The following is a 22,078-nucleotide window of genomic DNA, read 5'->3' as shown; positions in this document are numbered from 1 at the left end:
AAGTCACAAGTCCATTCCTAAGGAAATCGCAAGTCAAATCACAAGTCAGAAGTCCAGCCACAATTTAATCACAAGTCAAGTCACAAGTCCATTCATAAGGAAATCACAAGTCGAGTCACAAGTCAGAAGTCCAACCACAAGAAAATCACAAGTCAAGTCACAAGTCCATTCATTAGTAAATCCTAAGTCAAGTCACAAGCCATAAGTCTATTCATAAGGAAATCACAAGTCAAGTCACAAGTCAGAAGTCCAGCCACAAGGAAATCACAAGACAAGTCATAAGTCAACACATAAGGAAATCACAAGTCAAGTTACAAGTCCATTCCTAAGGAAATCACAAGTCAAGTCACAAGTCAGAAGTCCAGCCACAAGGAAATCATAAGTCATAAGGAAATCACAAGTCACAGGTCCATTCATAAGACTATCACAAGATTTTAAATTTGTCAAAAAAATACTGATCATTTTTCTCTAGCTTTGCACCTTGTACTTTGGTGTTTACTCCTCGATACGTTTTCATGGGATTTGGGTTTTTTAAGCAGTGTTAAAAAGCATAATTGCAATAAATTCTGTCTTATTTAGTACTCACTGCAAAACTGATATTTGTTGTTTAAGTTGTTGGTCATCGTGTGTGATTTACTATAATGGTATAGGAACTTCCAGAGACCTTTAGGTGAATATGTTTTTGTTAATATGTCTACTGGCCACGTCTTTCGGTGGTGTATATTGCACTCGAGGGGTATTTACATCTGGGGGGGGGGGGGGGGGTCCCCACAGCTTATTTGCACATTTTTGGAAAGTAAAGTTCCAGCACCTTACAACCACTAGATGTAATAACACCCTCTTTCACTTGTTACCATTTTTACAAATGAATAAAAATGTGGCACTTTTTTTTCACTAAACTACTTATCCCCCCCCCCCAAAAATAAACCCCACTTCCAAATACATGTACAAATCTCCAAAGTGTCATGGTAATTTCAGCCCAACCTAAAAACAAGTGCAAGTGCACAATAACTGAATAAGCTCTGGCTGTGCTTGTAAGAAGTCTCACATGATAGTCTTGCATGAAATCGATCAAAATGATCACTGCCAGAGCTTAAAAATGCAACGCCAAAAATGCGACGCCGATGGCACATATGAAACACCATACTTTTGGTCAATTTTCGGGGACAGATAGACAGACCGACCGACCGCTCCTGCCAGAGCTTTAAAAAAAAGGCCTGTGATTTCTAAAATTGGTTCTATGTTTACTGCTACATTTGTCGCATGTTTAAATGGACCGGTTTGGGCATGTGTAGGTATACAAATCATCATCTTCGCTCGTACCCCCCCCCCCCCCCCCCCCGACGACGATTGGAAGGGCTGATGAATATAAGCTCTGATTGAATTTAAGCTCCGATTTAATTTGTGTTGCAATCTCATGACACGCATTTTAAAGTGAACTAATTTAAGCATATCTTTGAAGCAGTTAGTCTTTTCTTTCTGCCGAGGGAATATACATCATTTGCTTTTGCTGTAATTTTCAGAAATGGATGGAATTGGGGGGTTGGAAATATGTAGCAAATATAGTTACACTGACTTTTTTGAGGTTTTGGGTTCGTGAATGCTATAAAAACCAAGAAAAACAATCATTTTCCTGTAGTCTGGTTCCAAAGCCAGTTTTTTTCCAACGCTGATTGGCCGATCAGCGTTGGAAATTGATACAAAAATACCACTTTTCTTGAAAATGACAGTATACCAGGTGCCATGATTTTACAGGATGCTTTACACTGTCATTCACTAACAGTCCAGCAAGGTATTTCAAAATGATTTGATAGTATTATTTTTTGATGTTTGCAAATGTTGTATTTTCCCTTTAATGAAAGTGCGACCTCTTCCGGCTGATAATACACAGCTATACCCACGAACCGTGACGGCGCAAGTCAATAGCTCGACGACCCCGCTGCTCCGCGCACCATGGCAACGGCGTCACCAGTCTATTATCTACCGCCAACACTTGATCAAATAGAGCTACGCAGAAACCAACCAAACAACCTTATACATGCAGACTATTGAGGCTTTCTGTGTTGCTTTCAGACATAACAAGTCTTTTTATTTGCGTATGATAATAGTGTTCCACTGAATCGATTTGTAGTGGGGGTCTTTTGGAGAGCTCAACAAAACTAGGTTGAATACAACAGGTGGCTAGCATGGCTGGTATACACTCTCTAATCGGCTTCTAGATGGCGAACGGACTTTAATATCGAGTCGGGATCACATTTTGACCGAGTGTTGACCAAGTGATAATTGGTGTATTTGATGGGGAATTGACAGCTAATGTAGAAGTTTGTTGCGGACTTGCGGTGTTTTGCTTTGAGGGGGGAGACAGTAGCCCTACTTCAACTTGGAACATGATCGTTGCTGCTGTAGATATCGCCTTGAGATAGTCGGCACTAATTGACGATTCCTCCAGGACTTCGAGCCGTAGTGTTCGTCCATGAGGCTGATATGGACCACTGACCTACTGGCCTGAAAGATTCCATGTCCAATTACAAAAGATGTTTACGATTCTTCAAGATGATGTTTAAGATTGCAACGAACTGATAGTTTCTGGATGAACAGGAGTGAAGGGCGAAGAAAGACAATCGTTCCACCGACATGCACATCCTTGGAGCAAAGTAATGTACATGGATTTGGAGCGAATTGGAGCACATATGCTGGACTGTAAATCATATATAATAAGTGAGAGAAAAATATAGTCAGTTGAGGATTCGCACGTCCTATTGTGACTGTAATTGTCGTACTGAATAAAAAATGATCGCGTAGGAGACGAGGAAATTAGATTTGCGGTTACGGTGTTTGTTGCGTGCTCGTGTGCATGGAGACCCTTCCTCTTGGCTTCCGTCAGTGACACGCTAACATTTTATTCGCGAGAATTTGCTATCGTACGGAGGAACAACGTCAGAGCACTACTTGTATCATCGGCATTATCAGCGGTGGATGAGTATATCAACTGATGATCTTTAACACGTACCTGCGAAGCGTGTACAAAGGTTGTCCCGCTTCAACTCTGTGGAGAATCGATGACTTTGTTTTCTCTGGCGGCGAGTTCATTTTCAGCGACTGTTGTTTGAGCTTGTCTCATTACCACATGATTAATTACTCTCCAAAGACGATAAAGGCCTCGTTATCTACCCATGTTGCAGAAATAGGACGCATTATTATGAAACGAGATTAAAAAAAACACTGGTGCAACTTTGAACTTTCAGATCAAATACTGGCAATTTTCAAATTTGTGAATGTTTCAAGAAGGCTTAGCAACTGTGAGCTTTGATGCATTTAATGAATCTTTTAATTCCGACAGGCCGAAACCCGCAACGCCCATTGAACATTTAAATGTAAATTTTTGGTCTGCGACAAAACTAATTCAAAGACAATTTCAAATTTGTCAGACCTCCTTATCTAACCAGTGTCAACAACTGTAGCATCCAACAGAGAGACATTTACATGATTCGGGTCCCTTCGCATTTGGTTGAACTCCATCTTTTGGGAAAAAAAACCTACAACTGGCAAACGAACAACATGGCGACGGGGAACAAGATTTTGTCAGCACCGCTGGTTCTACCAAAGCAGCCTCAACCGTTCGCCGTCATCAGCGAGCACTGGCAGGACAAGCTGCAGCTCAGCTCTCCTCGGGTTGAGGAGGAGAACGCCGAAGGCTCTCTAGCAGACATCTACAGCTTCGGAGACGTCTACGAAGAGAGCCTCTACAAGCTCATCCACAAGCATCTGGAGTTGGACACCCACGACCGGCTGGCCTATGTGGGAGGAAGCAAGGGCTCCTTGGCCGAAAAGATCAAGGAGAGGTTCTGCCTCCTTCAGCCCATGGTCAACATCTTCCCCGGCTTGATCCACTACCAGGAGACCCCAAACCAGAGGATGCTGCCTTTTAAGATCTGCCACGTCGGTGCGGAGGAGTACTTCCGGCAGCTCTCGGAAGACCTGGTCCGGGACCACAAAGAGCCTCCCTTTGATAAGATGATCTTGAAGGATTCCGTGGAGCATCTCACGAACCTGGCTGAGTCTTTCTCGCATGTTATGCGGACTCTGAGTCCCACCGGGAAGGTGCTGATCATCCACCGACCGGGACCCATGAGCACCCTGCCGGTGTTCAGCGAGGCATCCCGTCGGTTCATCGAGAACGACTCAGACGAGCCGTACATCAAAATCATCCGGAGCTTGCAGGAGATCAAGGTGGATGCCAAGTGGGAGATCGAGACTGTACCAATCGTCATGTCGAAGGTCAAATGGCTGGCCATGCTGCAGGAGAAATTCCCGCCGCAGATGGAGATCATCTCCAACTACCAGGTGCAGACGGGCATCCGGGAGCTCACGGAGGGGATGTTCAAGTACCAGGGGGAGGAAGTGGAGTTCTTCGACCGGCTGCTGTTCATCACGGCGTCGCATCGCATGAAGGACAGCGAGTTTCCCAGCATCCAGCGACATGGAGCGGCCGCCGGGAAACCCTACCCCGGTCTCATGGACATGAAGTACACTTTGAAAGTAACTGGGGACATTTATGGCCACGTGCAAAAGAGGGCGGAAGAAGAAGACAAACGAAATAAAATATTGTTTTAGTCAGATAATTATGTTTTCATTGTCACATCTAAACCTGAAAAAACGCCTGCACAGTTTTGTACTAAAAGTAAAGTACTGTAATTTAGGGAAATTGGTCAACCTTTTTTTTTGCAAACTCGAATTTCTATGTCGTTTATTTTTATCTTGATAATGTGACTTTCAAACTGTGCAATTGCATGCGATTTAGCTTTCTTAGACACGAATGATTCCTCAAAGACAACAATTTAACAAAGGTGTCTTCAAAATGATCTCCTCGGAAGTATGTAAGTCTATTCATAAGATGGAATTTGCGTCGGGTTGATGTAAATCAATATTGGGTTTTGCCCTTCACCAGCGTATAAACACTGTGTACTCAGACATGTTTACGTTACATACCGGTACGTAATGTGGACATTCTTTTGTTTTCGTGTAGTTAAGAAAAACCTGTGAAAAAAAAACTCATTTCACTCGCACTGTGAAAACTCTTCCAACCCAAATTTGTTTCTATGATTCCCTTTAGTGTTTCTCTTCATTTTGCCACGGATAAACCTAACCCAAAAATGCCTCTAAACCTGTTTTCCAGAGAGGAGGAAACACTGTGTGGACATGGGCAAGTCCACACAACGTCGCTGCTACCTGGTTTGTGTGGACCTCTTTTGTTCGGAAGTCCACACTGTGAATGTAATGCTTGTACAGTGTGTTATCTCGGGAGGTAATGCAGTGTTTATACGTCGGTGAATGGCAAAACCCCATATTGTTTAAGTCTAATAATCATGGTTTAAATTTGAAAGAAAACCTATAAGTTGTGTTAAAATTTCGCTTTAATGCATGTTGCGCCTACCAATCAGATTTTTCAATGAAAAAAAGAGAATGGAATTCGTTAAACTGTTTTAATTTGTTGAAATGTATTGATTAAACAAAAGCTTTCTGCATTTGAACGTTTTTTCCCGAAACTTCGAGATTTTACCTTACCGTTATCGAAAGGACACATTCCCTGCAAGTTTCAAGGATTTTCATTTTATGGCCAACATTGAAAAAAATGGCAAGTGGATAGCCTTGCAGTTTTACTTTAACTTTGGTTAAAAAAATGACTTTTCACCAAATAGCGCGCAAATTCCTTTGGATGCAAGAGGAGCATCCAATTATGCTCAAACACCCTATAATTTTGAAGATTTGGGCAAAAATCATGGAATTATTGAGGAAAAGAAGTTACATCTTTGACTGAAATGTATATACCCAAATTTTGACCGCCAGTTTTCTTTTGAATGGCACATCCGTCCAAAAAAAGGTGGGAATAGCAAAATTCAATCCGAATTCAAGTGAACAAAACTAAAGCACTCTGTGGAGATGATAACTTAAGAAAAACACATTGCACTAAAATGAAATTTCGTACAATTATTGTTCTGGATATAGGAATCAAACAGTTTGAAAATCGACGGAAACACTTGAATAATCAATTTAATATGATTTAACGAAAATACAGCTTAAATGACAAAATTGCAAAGGGTTAGCCTTACATTTTTATTTGGCCCAAAATGGACTTTTCTCAAAATCGCACCAATTTCTATGGATGCAAGAGGAGCATCAATCATTACTTAAACACCCAAAACTTTGAGGATTTGCGCACAAATCTTCGATTTATTGAGAAAAAAAATCCTGTTTTTTACTAAAATGTACCACAATTTTCGCCGTCAGTATCCTTTTGAATGGCACATATGTCCCAAAATCGAGTGGGAATGAGCTCTAGGGCCCTTTTGGCATCTTCCCCGCAAGTTTCAAGGATTTTCATTTTTTGGCCAAATTTGACAAAATTGCAAGGGGTTAGCCTTACATTTTTACCCAAATTTAGTCAAAAATTGACTTTTTTCCAAATACCACACCAATTCCTTTGGATGCAAGAGGATCATCAATCAATACTCAAACACCCCAAATTGGAAAGATTTGGGCATAATTCATCGATATATTGAGAAAAAAAATCATATTTTTTACCAAATTTTCCCCAAATTTTCGGCCTCAATTTTCTTTTGAATGGCACATCTGTCCCAAAATCGAGTGGGAATTTGCTCAAGGGCTATTTAGGCATCTTCCCCGCAAGTTTCAAGGATTTTTCATTTTTTGGCCAAATTTGACAAAATTGTAAGGGGTTAGCCTTACATTTTTACCCAAATTTAGTCAAAATTGACTTTTCTCCAAATACCACACAATTTCCTTTGGATGTAAGAGGAGCATCAATCAATACTTAAGCACCCCAAATTTGGAAGATTTGGGCATAAATCATCGATATATTGAGAAAGAAAATCATATTTTTTACAAAATTTGCCCCAAATGTTGGGCGTCAATTATCTTTTGAATGGCACATATGTCCCCAAATCAAGTGGGAATGTGCTTAAGGGCCCTTTAGGCATCTTCCCCGCAAGTTTCAAGGATTTTCATTTTTTGGCCAAATTTGAAAAAAAAATTGTAAGGGGTTACATTTTTACCCAAATTTGGCCAAAAATTGACTTTTCTCCAAATTACGTACAAATTTCTTTGGATGAGAGAGGAGCATCAATCAATACCCAAACACTCAATATTTGGCAGATTTGGGCACAAATCATTGATATATTGAGAAAGAAAATCATATTTTTTACAAAATTTTCCCCAAATTTTGGGCGTCATTTTTCTTTTGAATGGCAAATCTGTCTCCAAATCGAGTATGGGAATGTGCTCCAGGGCCCTTTAGGCATCTTCTCCGCAAGTTTCAAGGATTTCAATTTTTTGGCCAAATTTGAAAAAATTGCAAGGGGTTAGCCTTACATTTTTACCCAAATTTGGCAAAAAATTGACTTTTCTCCAAATTACGTACAAATTCCTTTGGATGCAAGAGGAGCATCAATCGATACTCAAACACTCAATATTTGGAAGATTTGGGCACAAATCATTGATATATTGAGAAAAAAATTATATATTGTACAAAATTTTTCCCAAATTTTGGGCGTCAATTATCTTTTGAATGGCACATATGTCCCCAAATCGAGTGGGAATGTGCTCTAGGGCCCTTTAAGCATCTTCCCTGCAAGTTTCAAGGATTTTCATTTTTTTGGCCAAATTTGAAAAAATTGCAAGGGGTTAACCTTACATTTTTACCAAAATTTGGCCAAAAATTGACTTTTCTCCAACCACCGCACCAATTCCTTTGGATGCAAGAGGAGCATCAATCAATACTCAAACACCAAATATTTGGAAGATTTGGGCACAAATCATTGATATATTGAGAACAAAATTATATATTTTATAAAATATTCCCCAAATTTTGGGCGTCATTTTTCTCTAAAATGGCACATATGTCCCCAAATCGAGTGGCAATGTGCTCTAGAGCCCTTTAGGCATCTTCCCTGCAAGTTTCAAGTTTGGATGCAAGAGGAGCATCAATCAATACCCAACCAAGACCAATTTGGAAGATTTGGGCACAAATCATCGATATATTGATAAAAAAAATCATATTTATTGCTAAATTTTACCCCAAATTTTGGCGTCATTTTTCTTTAAAATGCCACATATGTCATTTTTCTTTAAAATGCCACATATGTCCCCAAATCGAGTGGGAATGTGCTCTAGGGCCCTTTATAGTCCAGCGGATATGTGAAAAAATTGTGCACTTTTGCATAAAAGCGTGAAACTTGGCACAGATGTTTATATTCATGCGATAAAATGTTTTAGATGTGGAGCCATCGCAAATTTACCCTTTTAGGGGCGTGGCATCCATTTTAAAAAAGGGGGGCGGGACTTGTCGTGCCCGCATTGAAAACGGTTTTTCCCACTTGTTACAAAAGCAGGAAACTTTACAAAGATATAATTATATAGATTATTAGTGTCTTCCAGATTCGGAGCCACCACAAAAGTACCTTTTTGGGGGCGTGGCAGCCATTAAAAGAAAAAGGGGGGGGGGTAATTATTATGCCCACTTTGAAAAACATAGTGCCCATATTTCATGAACGAATAAAACGTCCCACAGACGTTTATATTCATGAGAAAAAAAAATTCCAGCTGTGGAGCCATCTCGAACACACCCTTTTAGGGGCGTGGCAACCATATATAAGAAAAAAAAGGGGGCGGGGTTTTCATTATGCCCACCCTGGAAATATTGTTCCCACACTCATAGAGAAATGGAACTTTCCACAAACATTGACATTCATGAGAAAAACAATTCCAGATGTGGAGCCATCGCGAACACACCCTTTTAGGGGCGTGGCAGCCATATTGAAAAAAAGGGGGGCGGGGTTTTCATTATGCCCAACATGGGAAAAATGTGTCCACATCTCATAAACGAATGAAGCTATTCCCACAGACATTAATACTCACGAGAAAAAAATCACAAGTGGAGCCATCGTAAACACACCTTTTTAGGGGCGTGGCAGCCATAATAAAATGGGGGGGGGTAGTCATGATGTCCCTATAAAAGAAAGTCGTGCCTACCTTTCATAAATGGATTAAATTCCACTCAGACAATATATTCATAAAAAAATTCTTTTTTTTCAATTTTAAGCCATCACAAACCTACCCTTTTAGAGGCGCGGCATCCATTTTTAAAATGGGGGGGGGGGGGGGATACTCAATATGCACAACGTGAAAAATTTTGACCGCGTTTCATATAATAAAATCCACCTCAGATAGCTGTTTAATGTGTTGGAGTAGGGCCGCCTTTATAGTTGGAAGTTACTGTTGGCAAACCCTTTGTTTTCTTACACTATGCATTCTTGCCTCATCTATATTAACCCAGTTACTGGTTTTGTCGTCTGTAGAATTATTGTTAACCTTTCAACTGCAGCAATATCTGAATTGGGGTATAAACTGGGGTACCTCAGTTAGTCCTGGAAAGACTAGTGTTACTTCTTCAAATACATTGTTTCCCCTGCCTTTTTTTCTGACAGACCAAAAGGCATATGCAGTGTCGCACCTGTATAAAGTATAAAATATTTTAATGGATTTGGTCGGGGTAAAAAAAAACACTCATCAGAGCTTGATATACCATTTTTAAGAGAACAGAGGTGTTGTGTGGTGGGGGTACACAGATTCATTGAATGTGAAGTCATAGTGGACGTGTCCACCACTTTGTGAGGCGAGTACATCGTGTTGTTACCCGATCTGCTGTCAATGCGGCGCAACGGGTAGGGGGTAGTGGGATTTTACACCCCCCCCCCCGTAAAAAAAGGATTTCCATGGCCCTTAAATGTTAAATGTTAGAGTTTAGGGCTGCCATTGTGAGCTGTGTATTTGTAATGATGAAATCACTCTGGAATTTAGATGTGCATGATAATATAGGTGCAAGTACACACATTGAACCCTATAACACGGGTTAGCCTACCGGTACTTACCCATGCTCTATGGTGTAAGTCATTGTAATACCAAATAATATAGGTTATGGGCCAATCAACATAATAAGAAATCAACAACAAAATATAAAAATTGCAATTGTGGGCACATTGAGTAGGCCCCTCACACCTCTAAAAGGATGAGTTTGCTGTGGCTCTACAAATGAATTTATTATCTTGCACCAAGTTTGTGTGAAGTTTAGTCATTTATGAAAGTTCGATGGTGGGCAAATAATTAGTAGCACCCCCCCCCCCCCATTTGTTTTTAAATAGATGCCATGCATCTAAAAGGATAAGTTTGTGATGGCTTCAAATTAAAAAAAAGGAAAGATTTTCATGAATATATTGTCCGTGTGGAGTTTAATCCATTAATGAAAGGTAGGCATGACTTTCTTTTATAGGGAAATCATGACTAAAACCCCCCCATTTTACTATGGCTGCCACGCCCCTAAAAGGGTGTGTATACGATGGCTTCACGTGTGACTTTTTTTTTCTCGTGAATATTAATGTCTGTGGGAATTAGCTTCATTCATTTATGAGATGTGGGCACATTTTTTTCCATGTTGGGCATAATGAGAACCCCGCCCCCTTTTTTTCAATATGGCTGCCACGCCCCTAAAAGGGTGTGTTCGAGATGGCTCCACATCTGGATTTTTTTTTCTCATGAATGTCAATGTTTGTGGAAAGTTCCATTTCTCTATGAGTGTGGAAACCATATTTCCAGGGTGGGCATAATGAAAAACCCCGCCCCCTTTTTTTTCTTATATGGTTGCCACGCCCCTAAAAGGGTGTGTTCGAGATGGCTCCACATCTGGAATTTTTTTTTCTCATGAATATAAACGTCTGTGGGACGTTTTATTCGTTCATGAATTATGGGCACAATGTTTTCCAAAGTGGGCATAATAATTAACCCCCCCCCTTTTCTTTTAATGGCTGCCACGCCCCCAAAAGATACTATTGTGGTGGCTCCGAATCTGGAATACACTAATAATCTATATAATTATGTCTTTGTGAAGTTTCCTGCTTTTGTAACAAGTGGGAAAAACCGTTTTCACTGCGGGCACGACAAGTCCCGCCCCCCTTTTTTAAAATGGATGCCACGCCCCTAAAAGGGTAAATTTGCGATGGCTCCACATCTAAAACATTTTATCGCATGAATATAAACATCTGTGCCAAGTTTCACGCTTTTATGCAAAAGTGCACAATTCATCGATATTTTGTCACATATCCGCTGGACTATTAAGCATCTTCCCTGCAAGTTTCAAGAATTTTATTTTTTGGCCAAATTTGAAAAAATTGCAAGGGGTTAGCCTTACATTTTTACCCAAATTTGGCCAAGAATTTACTTTTCTCCAAATAACGTACAAATTCCTTTGGATGCAAGAGGAGCATCAATCAATACCCAAACAAGACAAATTTGGAAGATTTGGGCACAAATCATCGATATATTGATAAAAAAAAATCATATTTATTGCTAAATTTTACCCCAAATTTGGGCGTCAATTTACTTTTAAATGGCACGTTTGTCCCAAAATTGAGTGGGAATGTGTTCTAGGGCCCTTTCAAGGATTTTTATTATTTGGCAAAATTTGACAAAATTGCAAGGGGTAATAATAGCCTTACTTTTTTTTCGATTTTGGCCAAAAAATGAATTTTCTCCAAATTACTCAGAAATGCTTAAGGATGCTTTGGGAGCATGATTTAATATTCAGACCGGCAAAATTGACTAAATTTTGGCCAAAATTGTGACATTTTTTGGTAAAATTTCATATACATGTATTTGACCTATTTTACCTCAAATTGTGGACGTAATATTTCCTTTTTAAAGGCCTATCTGTCCGATGTAGGAGTGGAAACGTGTTCTAGGGACCCTGAGGTATCTTCCTAGCAAGTTTCAAGAAATTTCATTTTTTGGCCAAAATTGAAAAAAATGTAAGGGGTTAGCCTTACTTTTTTTTCGATTTTGGCCAAAAAATGAATTTTCTCCAAATTACTCAGAAATGCTTAAGGATGCTTTGGGAGCATGATTTAATATTCAGACCGGCAAAATTCGCTAAATTTTGGCCAAAATTGTGACATTCTTGGGTAAAATTTCATATATTTGACCTATTTTACCTCAAATTGTGGACGTAATATTCCCTTTTAAAGGCCTATCTGTCCGATGTAGGAGTGGAAACGTGTTCTAGGGACCCTGAGGTATCTTCCTAGCAAGTTTCAAGAAATTTCATTTTTTGGCCAAAATTGAAAAAAATGTAAGGGGTTAGCCTTACTTTTTTTTCGATTTTGGCCAAAAAATGAATTTTCTCCAAATTACTCAGAAATGCTTAAGGATGCTTTGGGAGCATGATTTAATATTCAGACCGGCAAAATTCGCTAACTTTTGGCCAAAATTGTGACATTATTGGGTAAAATTTCATATACATGTATTTGACCTATTTTACCTCAAATTGTGGACGTATTATTTCCTTTTTAAAGGCCTATCTGTCCGATGTAGGAGTGGAAACGTGTTCTAGGGACCCTGAGGTATCTTCCTAGCAAGTTTCAAGAAATTCCATTTTTTGGCCCAAATTGAAAAAAATGTAAGGGGTTAGCCTTACTTTTTTTTCGATTTTGGCCAAAAAATGAATTTTCTCCAAATTACTCAGAAATGCTTAAGGATGCTTTGGGAGCATGATTTAATATTCAGACCGGCAAAATTCGCTAAATTTTGGCCAAAATTGTGACATTATTGGGTAAAATTTCATATACATGTATTTGACCTATTTTACCTCAAATTGTGGACGTATTATTTCCTTTTTAAAGGCCTATCTGTCCGATGTAGGAGTGGAAACGTGTTCTAGGGACCCTGAGGTATCTTCCTAGCAAGTTTCAAGAAATTCCATTTTTTGGCCAAAATTGAAAAAAATGTAAGGGGGTTAGCCTTACTTTTTTTTCGATTTTGGCCAAAAAATGAATTTTCTCCAAATTACTCAGAAATGTTTGAGGATGCTTTGGGAGCATGATTTAATTTTCAGACCGGCAAAATTCGCTAAATTTTGACCAAAATTGTGACATTCTTGGGTAAAATTTCATATATTTGACCTATTTTACCTCAAATTGTGGACGTAATATTTCCTTTTTAAAGGCCTATCTGTCTGATATAGGAGTGGAAACGTGTTCTAGGGACCCTGAGGTGTCTTCCTAGCAAGTTTCAAGAAATTTCATTTTTTGGCCAAAATTGAAAAAAAATGTAAGGGGTTAGCCCTACTTTTTTTTCGATTTTGGCCAAAAATTGACTTTTCTCCAAATTACTCAGAAATGCTTAAGGATGCTTTGGGAGCATGATTTAATATTCAGACCGGCAAAATTCGCTAAATTTTGGCCAAAATTGTGACATTCTTGGGTAAAATTTCATATTATTTGACCTATTTTACCTCAAATTGTGGACGTAATATTTCCTTTTTAAAGGCCTATCTGTCCGATGTAGGAGTGGAAACGTGTTCTAGGGTCCCTGAGGTGTCTTCCTAGCAAGTTTCAAGAAATTTCATTTTTTGGCCAAAATTGAAAAAAATGTAAGGGTTAGCCTTACTTTTTTTTCGATTTTGGCCAAAAAATGAATTTTCTCCAAATTACTCAGAAATGCTTAAGGATGCTTTGGGAGCATGATTTAATATTCAGACCGGCAAAATTCGCTAACTTTTGGCCAAAATTGTGACATTATTGGGTAAAATTTCATATACATGTATTTGACCTATTTTACCTCAAATTGTGGACGTATTATTTCCTTTTTAAAGGCCTATCTGTCCGATGTAGGAGTGGAAACGTGTTCTAGGGACCCTGAGGTATCTTCCTAGCAAGTTTCAAGAAATTCCATTTTTTGGCCAAAATTGAAAAAAATGTAAGGGGTTAGCCTTACTTTTTTTTCGATTTTGGCCAAAAAAATGAATTTTCTCCAAATTACTCAGAAATGCTTAAGGATGCTTTGGGAGCATGATTTAATATTCAGACCGGCAAAATTCGCTAAATTTTGACCAAAATTGTGACATTCTTGGGTAAAATTTCATATATTTGACCTATTTTACCTCAAATTGTGGACGTAATATTTCCTTTTTAAAGGCCTATCTGTCCGATGTAGGAGTGGAAACGTGTTCTAGGGACCCTGAGGTATCTTCCTAGCAAGTTTCAAGAAATTTCATTTTTTGGCCAAAATTGAAAAAAATGTAAGGGGTTAGCCTTACTTTTTTTTCGATTTTGGCCAAAAAATGAATTTTCTCCAAATTACTCAGAAATGCTTAAGGATGCTTTGGGAGCATGATTTAATATTCAGACCGGCAAAATTCGCTAACTTTTGGCCAAAATTGTGACATTATTGGGTAAAATTTCATATACATGTATTTGACCTATTTTACCTCAAATTGTGGACGTATTATTTCCTTTTTAAAGGCCTATCTGTCCGATGTAGGAGTGGAAACGTGTTCTAGGGACCCTGAGGTATCTTCCTAGCAAGTTTCAAGAAATTTCATTTTTTGGCCAAAATTGAAAAAAATGTAAGGGGTTAGCCTTACTTTTTTTTCGATTTTGGCCAAAAAATGAATTTTCTCCAAATTACTCAGAAATGCTTAAGGATGCTTTGGGAGCATGATTTAATATTCAGACCGGCAAAATTCGCTAACTTTTGGCCAAAATTGTGACATTATTGGGTAAAATTTCATATACATGTATTTGACCTATTTTACCTCAAATTGTGGACGTATTATTTCCTTTTTAAAGGCCTATCTGTCCGATGTAGGAGTGGAAACGTGTTCTAGGGACCCTGAGGTATCTTCCTAGCAAGTTTCAAGAAATTCCATTTTTTGGCCAAAATTGAAAAAAATGTAAGGGGTTAGCCTTACTTTTTTTTCGATTTTGGCCAAAAAAATGAATTTTCTCCAAATTACTCAGAAATGCTTAAGGATGCTTTGGGAGCATGATTTAATATTCAGACCGGCAAAATTCGCTAAATTTTGACCAAAATTGTGACATTCTTGGGTAAAATTTCATATATTTGACCTATTTTACCTCAAATTGTGGACGTAATATTTCCTTTTTAAAGGCCTATCTGTCCGATGTAGGAGTGGAAACGTGTTCTAGGGACCCTAAGGTATCTTCCTAGCAAGTTTCAAGAAATTTCATTTTTTGGCCAAAATTGAAAAAAATGTAAGGGGTTAGCCTTACTTTTTTTTCGATTTTGGCCAAAAAATGAATTTTCTCCAAATTACTCAGAAATGCTTAAGGATGCCTTGGGAGCATGATTTAATATTCAGACCGGCAAAATTGACAAAATTTTGGCCAAAATTGTGACATTATTGGGTAAAATTTCATATATTTGACCTATTTTACCTCAAATTGTGGACGTAATATTTCCTTTTTAAAGGCCTATCTGTCCGATGTAGGAGTGGAAACGTGTTCTAGGGACCCTGAGGTGTCTTCCTAGCAAGTTTCAAGAAATTTCATTTTTTGGCCAAAATTGAAAAAAAATGTAAGGGGTTAGCCTTACTTTTTTTTCGATTTTGGCCAAAAATTGACTGTTCTCCAAATTACTCAGAAATGCTTAAGGATGCTTTGGGAGCATGATTTAATATTCAGACCGGCAAAATTCGCTAACTTTTGGCCAAAATTGTGACATTCTTGGGTAAAATTTCATATTATTTGACCTATTTTACCTCAAATTGTGGACGTAATATTTCCTTTTTAAAGGCCTATCTGTCCGATGTAGGAGTGGAAACGTGTTCTAGGGACCCTGAGGTATCTTCCTAGCAAGTTTCAAGAAATTCCATTTTTTGGCCAAAATTGAAAAAAATGTAAGGGGTTAGCCTTACTTTTTTTTCGATTTTGGCCAAAAAATGAATTTTCTCCAAATTACTCAGAAATGCTTAAGGATGCTTTGGGAGCATGATTTAATATTCAGACCAGCAAAATTCGCTAACTTTTGGCCAAAATTGTGACATTATTGGGTAAAATTTCATATACATGTATTTGACCTATTTTACCTCAAATTGTGGACGTATTATTTCCTTTTTAAAGGCCTATCTGTCCGATGTAGGAGCGGAAACGTGTTCTAGGGACCCTGAGGTATCTTCCTAGCAAGTTTCAAGAAATTCCATTTTTTGGCCAAAATTGAAAAAAATGTAAGGGGTTAGCCTTACTTTTTTTTCGATTTTGGCCAAAAAAATGAATTTTCTCCAAATTACTCAGAAATGCTTAAGGATGCTTTGGGAGCATGATTTAATATTCAGACCGGCAAAATTCGCTAAATTTTGACCAAAATTGTGACATTCTTGGGTAAAATTTCATATATTTGACCTATTTTACCTCAAATTGTGGACGTAATATTTCCTTTTTAAAGGCCTATCTGTCCGATGTAGGAGTGGAAACGTGTTCTAGGGACCCTAAGGTATCTTCCTAGCAAGTTTCAAGAAATTTCATTTTTTGGCCAAAATTGAAAAAAATGTAAGGGGTTAGCCTTACTTTTTTTTCGATTTTGGCCAAAAAAGGGACCTAGGGACCCTAAGGTATCTTCCTAGCAAGTTTCAAGAAATTTCATTTTTTGGCCAAAATTGAAAAAAATGTAAGGGGTTAGCCTTACTTTTTTTTCGATTTTGGCCAAAAAATGAATTTTCTCCAAATTACTCAGAAATGCTTAAGGATGCTTTGGGAGCATGATTTAATATTCAGACCGGCAAAATTCGCTAACTTTTGGCCAAAATTGTGACATTCTTGGGTAAAATTCCATATATTTGACCTATTTTACCTCAAATTGTGGACGTAATATTTCCTTTTTAAAGGCCTATCTGTCCGATGTAGGAGTGGAAACGTGTTCTAGGGACCCTGAGGTATCTTCCTAGCAAGTTTCAAGAAATTTCATTTTTTGGCCAAAATTGAAAAAAATGTAAGGGGTTAGCCTTACTTTTTTTTCGATTTTGGCCAAAAAATGAATTTTCTCCAAATTACTCAGAAATGCTTAAGGATGCTTTGGGAGCATGATTTAATATTCAGACCGGCAAAATTCGCTAACTTTTGGCCAAAATTGTGACATTATTGGGTAAAATTTCATATACATGTATTTGACCTATTTTACCTCAAATTGTGGACGTAATATTTCCTTTTTAAAGGCCTATCTGTCCGATGTAGGAGTGGAAACGTGTTCTAGGGACCCTGAGGTGTCTTCCTAGCAAGTTTCAAGAAATTTCATTTTTTGGCCAAAATTGAAAAAAATGTAAGGGGTTAGCCTTACTTTTTTTCGATTTTGGCCAAAAAATGAATTTTCTCCAAATTACTCAGAAATGCTTAAGGATGCTTTGGGAGCATGATTTAATATTCAGACCGGCAAAAGTGACTAAATTTTGGCCAAAATTGTGACATTATTGGGTAAAATTTCATATACATGTATTTGACCTATTTTACCTCAAATTGTGGACGTAATATTTCCTTTTTAAAGGCCTATCTGTCCGATGTAGGAGTGGAAACGTGTTCTAGGGACCCTGAGGTATCTTCCTAGCAAGTTTCAAGAAATTCCATTTTTGGCCAAAATTGAAAAAAATGTAAGGGGTTAGCCTTACTTTTTTTTCGATTTTGGCCAAAAAAATGAATTTTCTCCAAATTACTCAGAAATGCTTAAGGATGCTTTGGGAGCATGATTTAATATTCAGACCGGCAAAATTCGCTAAATTTTGACCAAAATTGTGACATTCTTGGGTAAAATTTCATATATTTGACCTATTTTACCTCAAATTGTGGACGTAATATTTCCTTTTTAAAGGCCTATCTGTCCGATGTAGGAGTGGAAACGTGTTCTAGGGACCCTGAGGTATCTTCCTAGCAAGTTTCAAGAAATTTCATTTTTTGGCCAAAATTGAAAAAAATGTAAGGGGTTAGCCTTACTTTTTTTTCGATTTTGGCCAAAAAATGAATTTTCTCCAAATTACTCAGAAATGCTTAAGGATGCTTTGGGAGCATGATTTAATATTCAGACCGGCAAAATTCGCTAACTTTTGGCCAAAATTGTGACATTCTTGGGTAAAATTTCATATTATTTGACCTATTTTACCTCAAATTGTGGACGTAATATTTCCTTTTTAAAGGCCTATCTGTCCGATGTAGGAGTGGAAACGTGTTCTAGGGACCCTGAGGTATCTTCCTAGCAAGTTTCAAGAAATTCCATTTTTTGGCCAAAATTGAAAAAAATGTAAGGGGTTAGCCTTACTTTTTTTTCGATTTTGGCCAAAAAATGAATTTTCTCCAAATTACTCAGAAATGCTTAAGGATGCTTTGGGAGCATGATTTAATATTCAGACCGGCAAAATTCGCTAACTTTTGGCCAAAATTGTGACATTATTGGGTAAAATTTCATATACATGTATTTGACCTATTTTACCTCAAATTGTGGACGTAATATTTCCTTTTTAAAGGCCTATCTGTCCGATGTAGGAGTGGAAACGTGTTCTAGGGACCCTGAGGTATCTTCCTAGCAAGTTTCAAGAAATTCCATTTTTTGGCCAAAATTAAAAAAATGTAAGGGGTTAGCCTTACTTTTTTTCGATTTTGGCCAAAAAAATGAATTTTCTCCAAATTACTCAGAAATGCTTAAGGATGCTTTGGGAGCATGATTTAATATTCAGACCGGCAAAATTCGCTAAATTTTGACCAAAATTGTGACATTCTTGGGTAAAATTTCATATATTTGACCTATTTTACCTCAAATTGTGGACGTAATATTTCCTTTTTAAAGGCCTATCTGTCCGATGTAGGAGTGGAAACGTGTTCTAGGGACCCTAAGGTATCTTCCTAGCAAGTTTCAAGAAATTTCATTTTTTGGCCAAAATTGAAAAAAATGTAAGGGGTTAGCCTTACTTTTTTTTCGATTTTGGCCAAAAAATGAATTTTCTCCAAATTACTCAGCAATGCTTAAGGATGCTTTGGGAGCATGATTTAATATTCAGACCGGCAAAATTCGCTAACTTTTGGCCAAAATTGTGACATTCTTGGGTAAAATTCCATATATTTGACCTATTTTACCTCAAATTGTGGACGTAATATTTCCTTTTTAAAGGCCTATCTGTCCGATGTAGGAGTGGAAACGTGTTCTAGGGACCCTGAGGTATCTTCCTAGCAAGTTTCAAGAAATTTCATTTTTTGGCCAAAATTGAAAAAAATGTAAGGGGTTAGCCTTACTTTTTTTTCGATTTTGGCCAAAAAATGAATTTTCTCCAAATTACTCAGAAATGCTTAAGGATGCTTTGGGAGCATGATTTAATATTCAGACCGGCAAAATTCGCTAACTTTTGGCCAAAATTGTGACATTATTGGGTAAAATTTCATATACATGTATTTGACCTATTTTACCTCAAATTGTGGACGTAATATTTCCTTTTTAAAGGTTTATCTGTCCGATGTAGGAGTGGAAACGTGTTCTAGGGACCCTGAGGTGTCTTCCTAGCAAGTTTCAAGAAATTTCATTTTTTGGCCAAAATTGAAAAAAATGTAAGGGGTTAGCCTTACTTTTTTTTCGATTTTGGCCAAAAAATGAATTTTCTCCAAATTACTCAGAAATGCTTAAGGATGCTTTGGGAGCATGATTTAATATTCAGACCGGCAAAATTGACTAAATTTTGGCCAAAATTGTGACATTATTGGGTAAAATTTCATATACATGTATTTGACCTATTTTACCTCAAATTGTGGACGTAATATTTCCTTTTTAAAGGCCTATCTGTCCGATGTAGGAGTGGAAACGTGTTCTAGGGACCCTGAGGTATCTTCCTAGCAAGTTTCAAGAAATTTCATTTTTTGGCCCAAATTGAAAAAAATGTAAGGGGTTAGCCTTACTTTTTTTTCGATTTTGGCCAAAAAATGAATTTTCTCCAAATTACTCAGAAATGCTTAAGGATGCTTTGGGAGCATGATTTAATATTCAGATCGGCAAAATTCGCTAACTTTTGGCCAAAATTGTGACATTATTGGGTAAAATTTCATATACATGTATTTGACCTATTTTACCTCAAATTGTGGACGTAATATTTCCTTTTTAAAGGCCTATCTGTCCGATGTAGGAGTGGAAACGTGTTCTAGGGACCCTGAGGTATCTTCCTAGCAAGTTTCAAGAAATTCCATTTTTTGGCCAAAATTAAAAAAATGTAAGGGGTTAGCCTTACTTTTTTTTCGATTTTGGCCAAAAAAATGAATTTTCTCCAAATTACTCAGAAATGCTTAAGGATGCTTTGGGAGCATGATTTAATATTCAGACCGGCAAAATTCGCTAAATTTTGACCAAAATTGTGACATTCTTGGGTAAAATTTCATATATTTGACCTATTTTACCTCAAATTGTGGACGTAATATTTCCTTTTTAAAGGCCTATCTGTCCGATGTAGGAGTGGAAACGTGTTCTAGGGACCCTGAGGTATCTTCCTAGCAAGTTTCAAGAAATTTCATTTTTTGGCCAAAATTGAAAAAAATATAAGGGGTTAGCCTTACATTTTTACCCAAATTTGGCCAAAAATTGACTTTTCTCCAAATAACGTACAAATTCCTTTGGATGCAAGAGGAGCATCAATCAATACTCAAACACCCAATATTTGGAAGATTTGGGCAGAAATCATTGATATATTGAGAACAAAATAATATATTTTACAAAATTTTCCCCAAATTTTGGGCGTCATTTTTCTTTAAAATGGCACATATGTCCCCAAATCGAGTGGGAATGTGCTCTAGGGTCCTTTAGGCATCTTCCCCGCAAGTTTCAAGGATTTTCAATTTTTGGCCAAATTTGACAAAATTGCAAGGGGTTAGCCTTACATTTTTACCCAAATTTGGACAAATATTGACTTTTCTCCTAATACGGCACAAATTTCTTTTAGATGCAAGAGGAGCATCAATCAATACTCAAACACTTAAATTTTGGAAGATTTGGGCACAAATCATTATATAACATAATATATTTGCTGTATTTCCCCACCTCCCCCCCCCCCCATGCCATATTTTTACATTGATGATATGATGCAAATAAAGGAAGCAAACTAGATACAACCATTGTTTTTGCTCTTTCACAGATATTTATTGAAAATCGCTAATTATTTATCTATTGCAGTTTCTTATAAATAAACTGTTGTCAAATATATATAAATATCTCAGTTTGGAAATTTCTTAAAAATCAAAAAATAATTGTAATTCAGGGCAACACTCGTTTACTCCTGAGGCAATTGCTCCGTTGACAACATTGCCGAGAACCAGTCATAAAAGTACAATGCATGATTACATGATATTTTCACTGGTAACCTGTTTTCACTGAAATTCAAAGATGTCTGACAAAAGCTATTTCCTCTTTGTTTGGAAAAATCCAGTGTATTACACAAATTGATGCAAAGTTAACATTCACAAAAAGTATTTGTACAATTTGTTCAAACCACCGAATACTATTTCGACCCGTTTCGATAAAGTACAACATAATATTGGCACTCAATTTTTTAATGGCATGTAACCCTGCTTATAGAATTTGGCCTTAAGTGTCAATGATACGAAGTTGAATAATTTCTTCTTGAAAATAATCCAGTACATGCTTTATCTTAAGTCATTATAAAAATGAGTCATTCATGCTCTTCTTTGTTACATTATCTCTGATTGGTCACTTCCTAGTGGTACACCTCACTTTGGACCAATGAGAAAAGTTGAGTGAGAAAAAAAAGGACCCAGACATGTCAAATCTCTATTCAACAGCTCATCTGATTGGCTTAATTTTCTAAGTTACCCAACTGTTGGCCAATAAGGGAAAGCATAATGAATATGGTTGGATAACTCAGATTCCCATCCCTCCATAACGGCTCATGTGATTGGATAAGCTCTAAAAGTTACCAATTGTGGGCCAATAGGGAAAGGTTTACGGAATACAGTTTGGTAACTCAGATTCTCCTTCCTAAGCAAGAGCTGCTGTGATTGGTTGGATCCTGAAGGTCACCTCACTCTGGACAAATTAAGAGGGTCGGCAATAATGTTTTCGTGGATGTCGATAAACAAGGGAATATACGTCAGGAAATCTAAGAAATCCACTGTTCCCTTGCCCTCGCGGTTGAATTTGTCCACAACCTACAAAAAAAAATTAATTTTGAAAAAGAAATTCACAA

The 22,078-nt window shown here is 37.5% G+C and overlaps 2 protein-coding genes across 2 annotated transcripts in view; one reads left to right on the top strand and one right to left on the bottom strand.

Annotated features, from left to right (window-relative positions):
- Nucleotides 1-2,797: 2,797 nt before the first annotated feature.
- On the top strand, nucleotides 2,798-4,994 carry LOC119724579. The gene has a single exon (XM_038195688.1). It carries the CDS (start codon nucleotides 3,484-3,486, stop codon nucleotides 4,612-4,614), a length of 1,131 nt encoding a protein of 376 aa, XP_038051616.1. The 5' UTR covers nucleotides 2,798-3,483; the 3' UTR covers nucleotides 4,615-4,994.
- Nucleotides 4,995-20,990: 15,996 nt separating this feature from the next.
- LOC119725126 overlaps nucleotides 20,991-22,078 on the bottom strand; it is a 33,531-nt gene continuing 32,443 nt past the window's right edge. Inside the window, exon 29 of the mRNA XM_038196486.1 lies at nucleotides 20,991-22,040. Within this exon, the coding sequence (XP_038052414.1) occupies nucleotides 21,909-22,040 (132 nt within the window). The 3' untranslated portion in view covers nucleotides 20,991-21,908. The remainder of the gene's footprint in view (nucleotides 22,041-22,078) is intronic.

The sequence above is a fragment of the Patiria miniata genome, unplaced genomic scaffold (assembly GCF_015706575.1).
Source record: "Patiria miniata isolate m_02_andy unplaced genomic scaffold, ASM1570657v1 HiC_scaffold_18, whole genome shotgun sequence".
Taxonomy (NCBI): domain Eukaryota; kingdom Metazoa; phylum Echinodermata; class Asteroidea; order Valvatida; family Asterinidae; genus Patiria; species Patiria miniata.
This window is presented reverse-complemented; position numbering and strand designations above follow the sequence as displayed.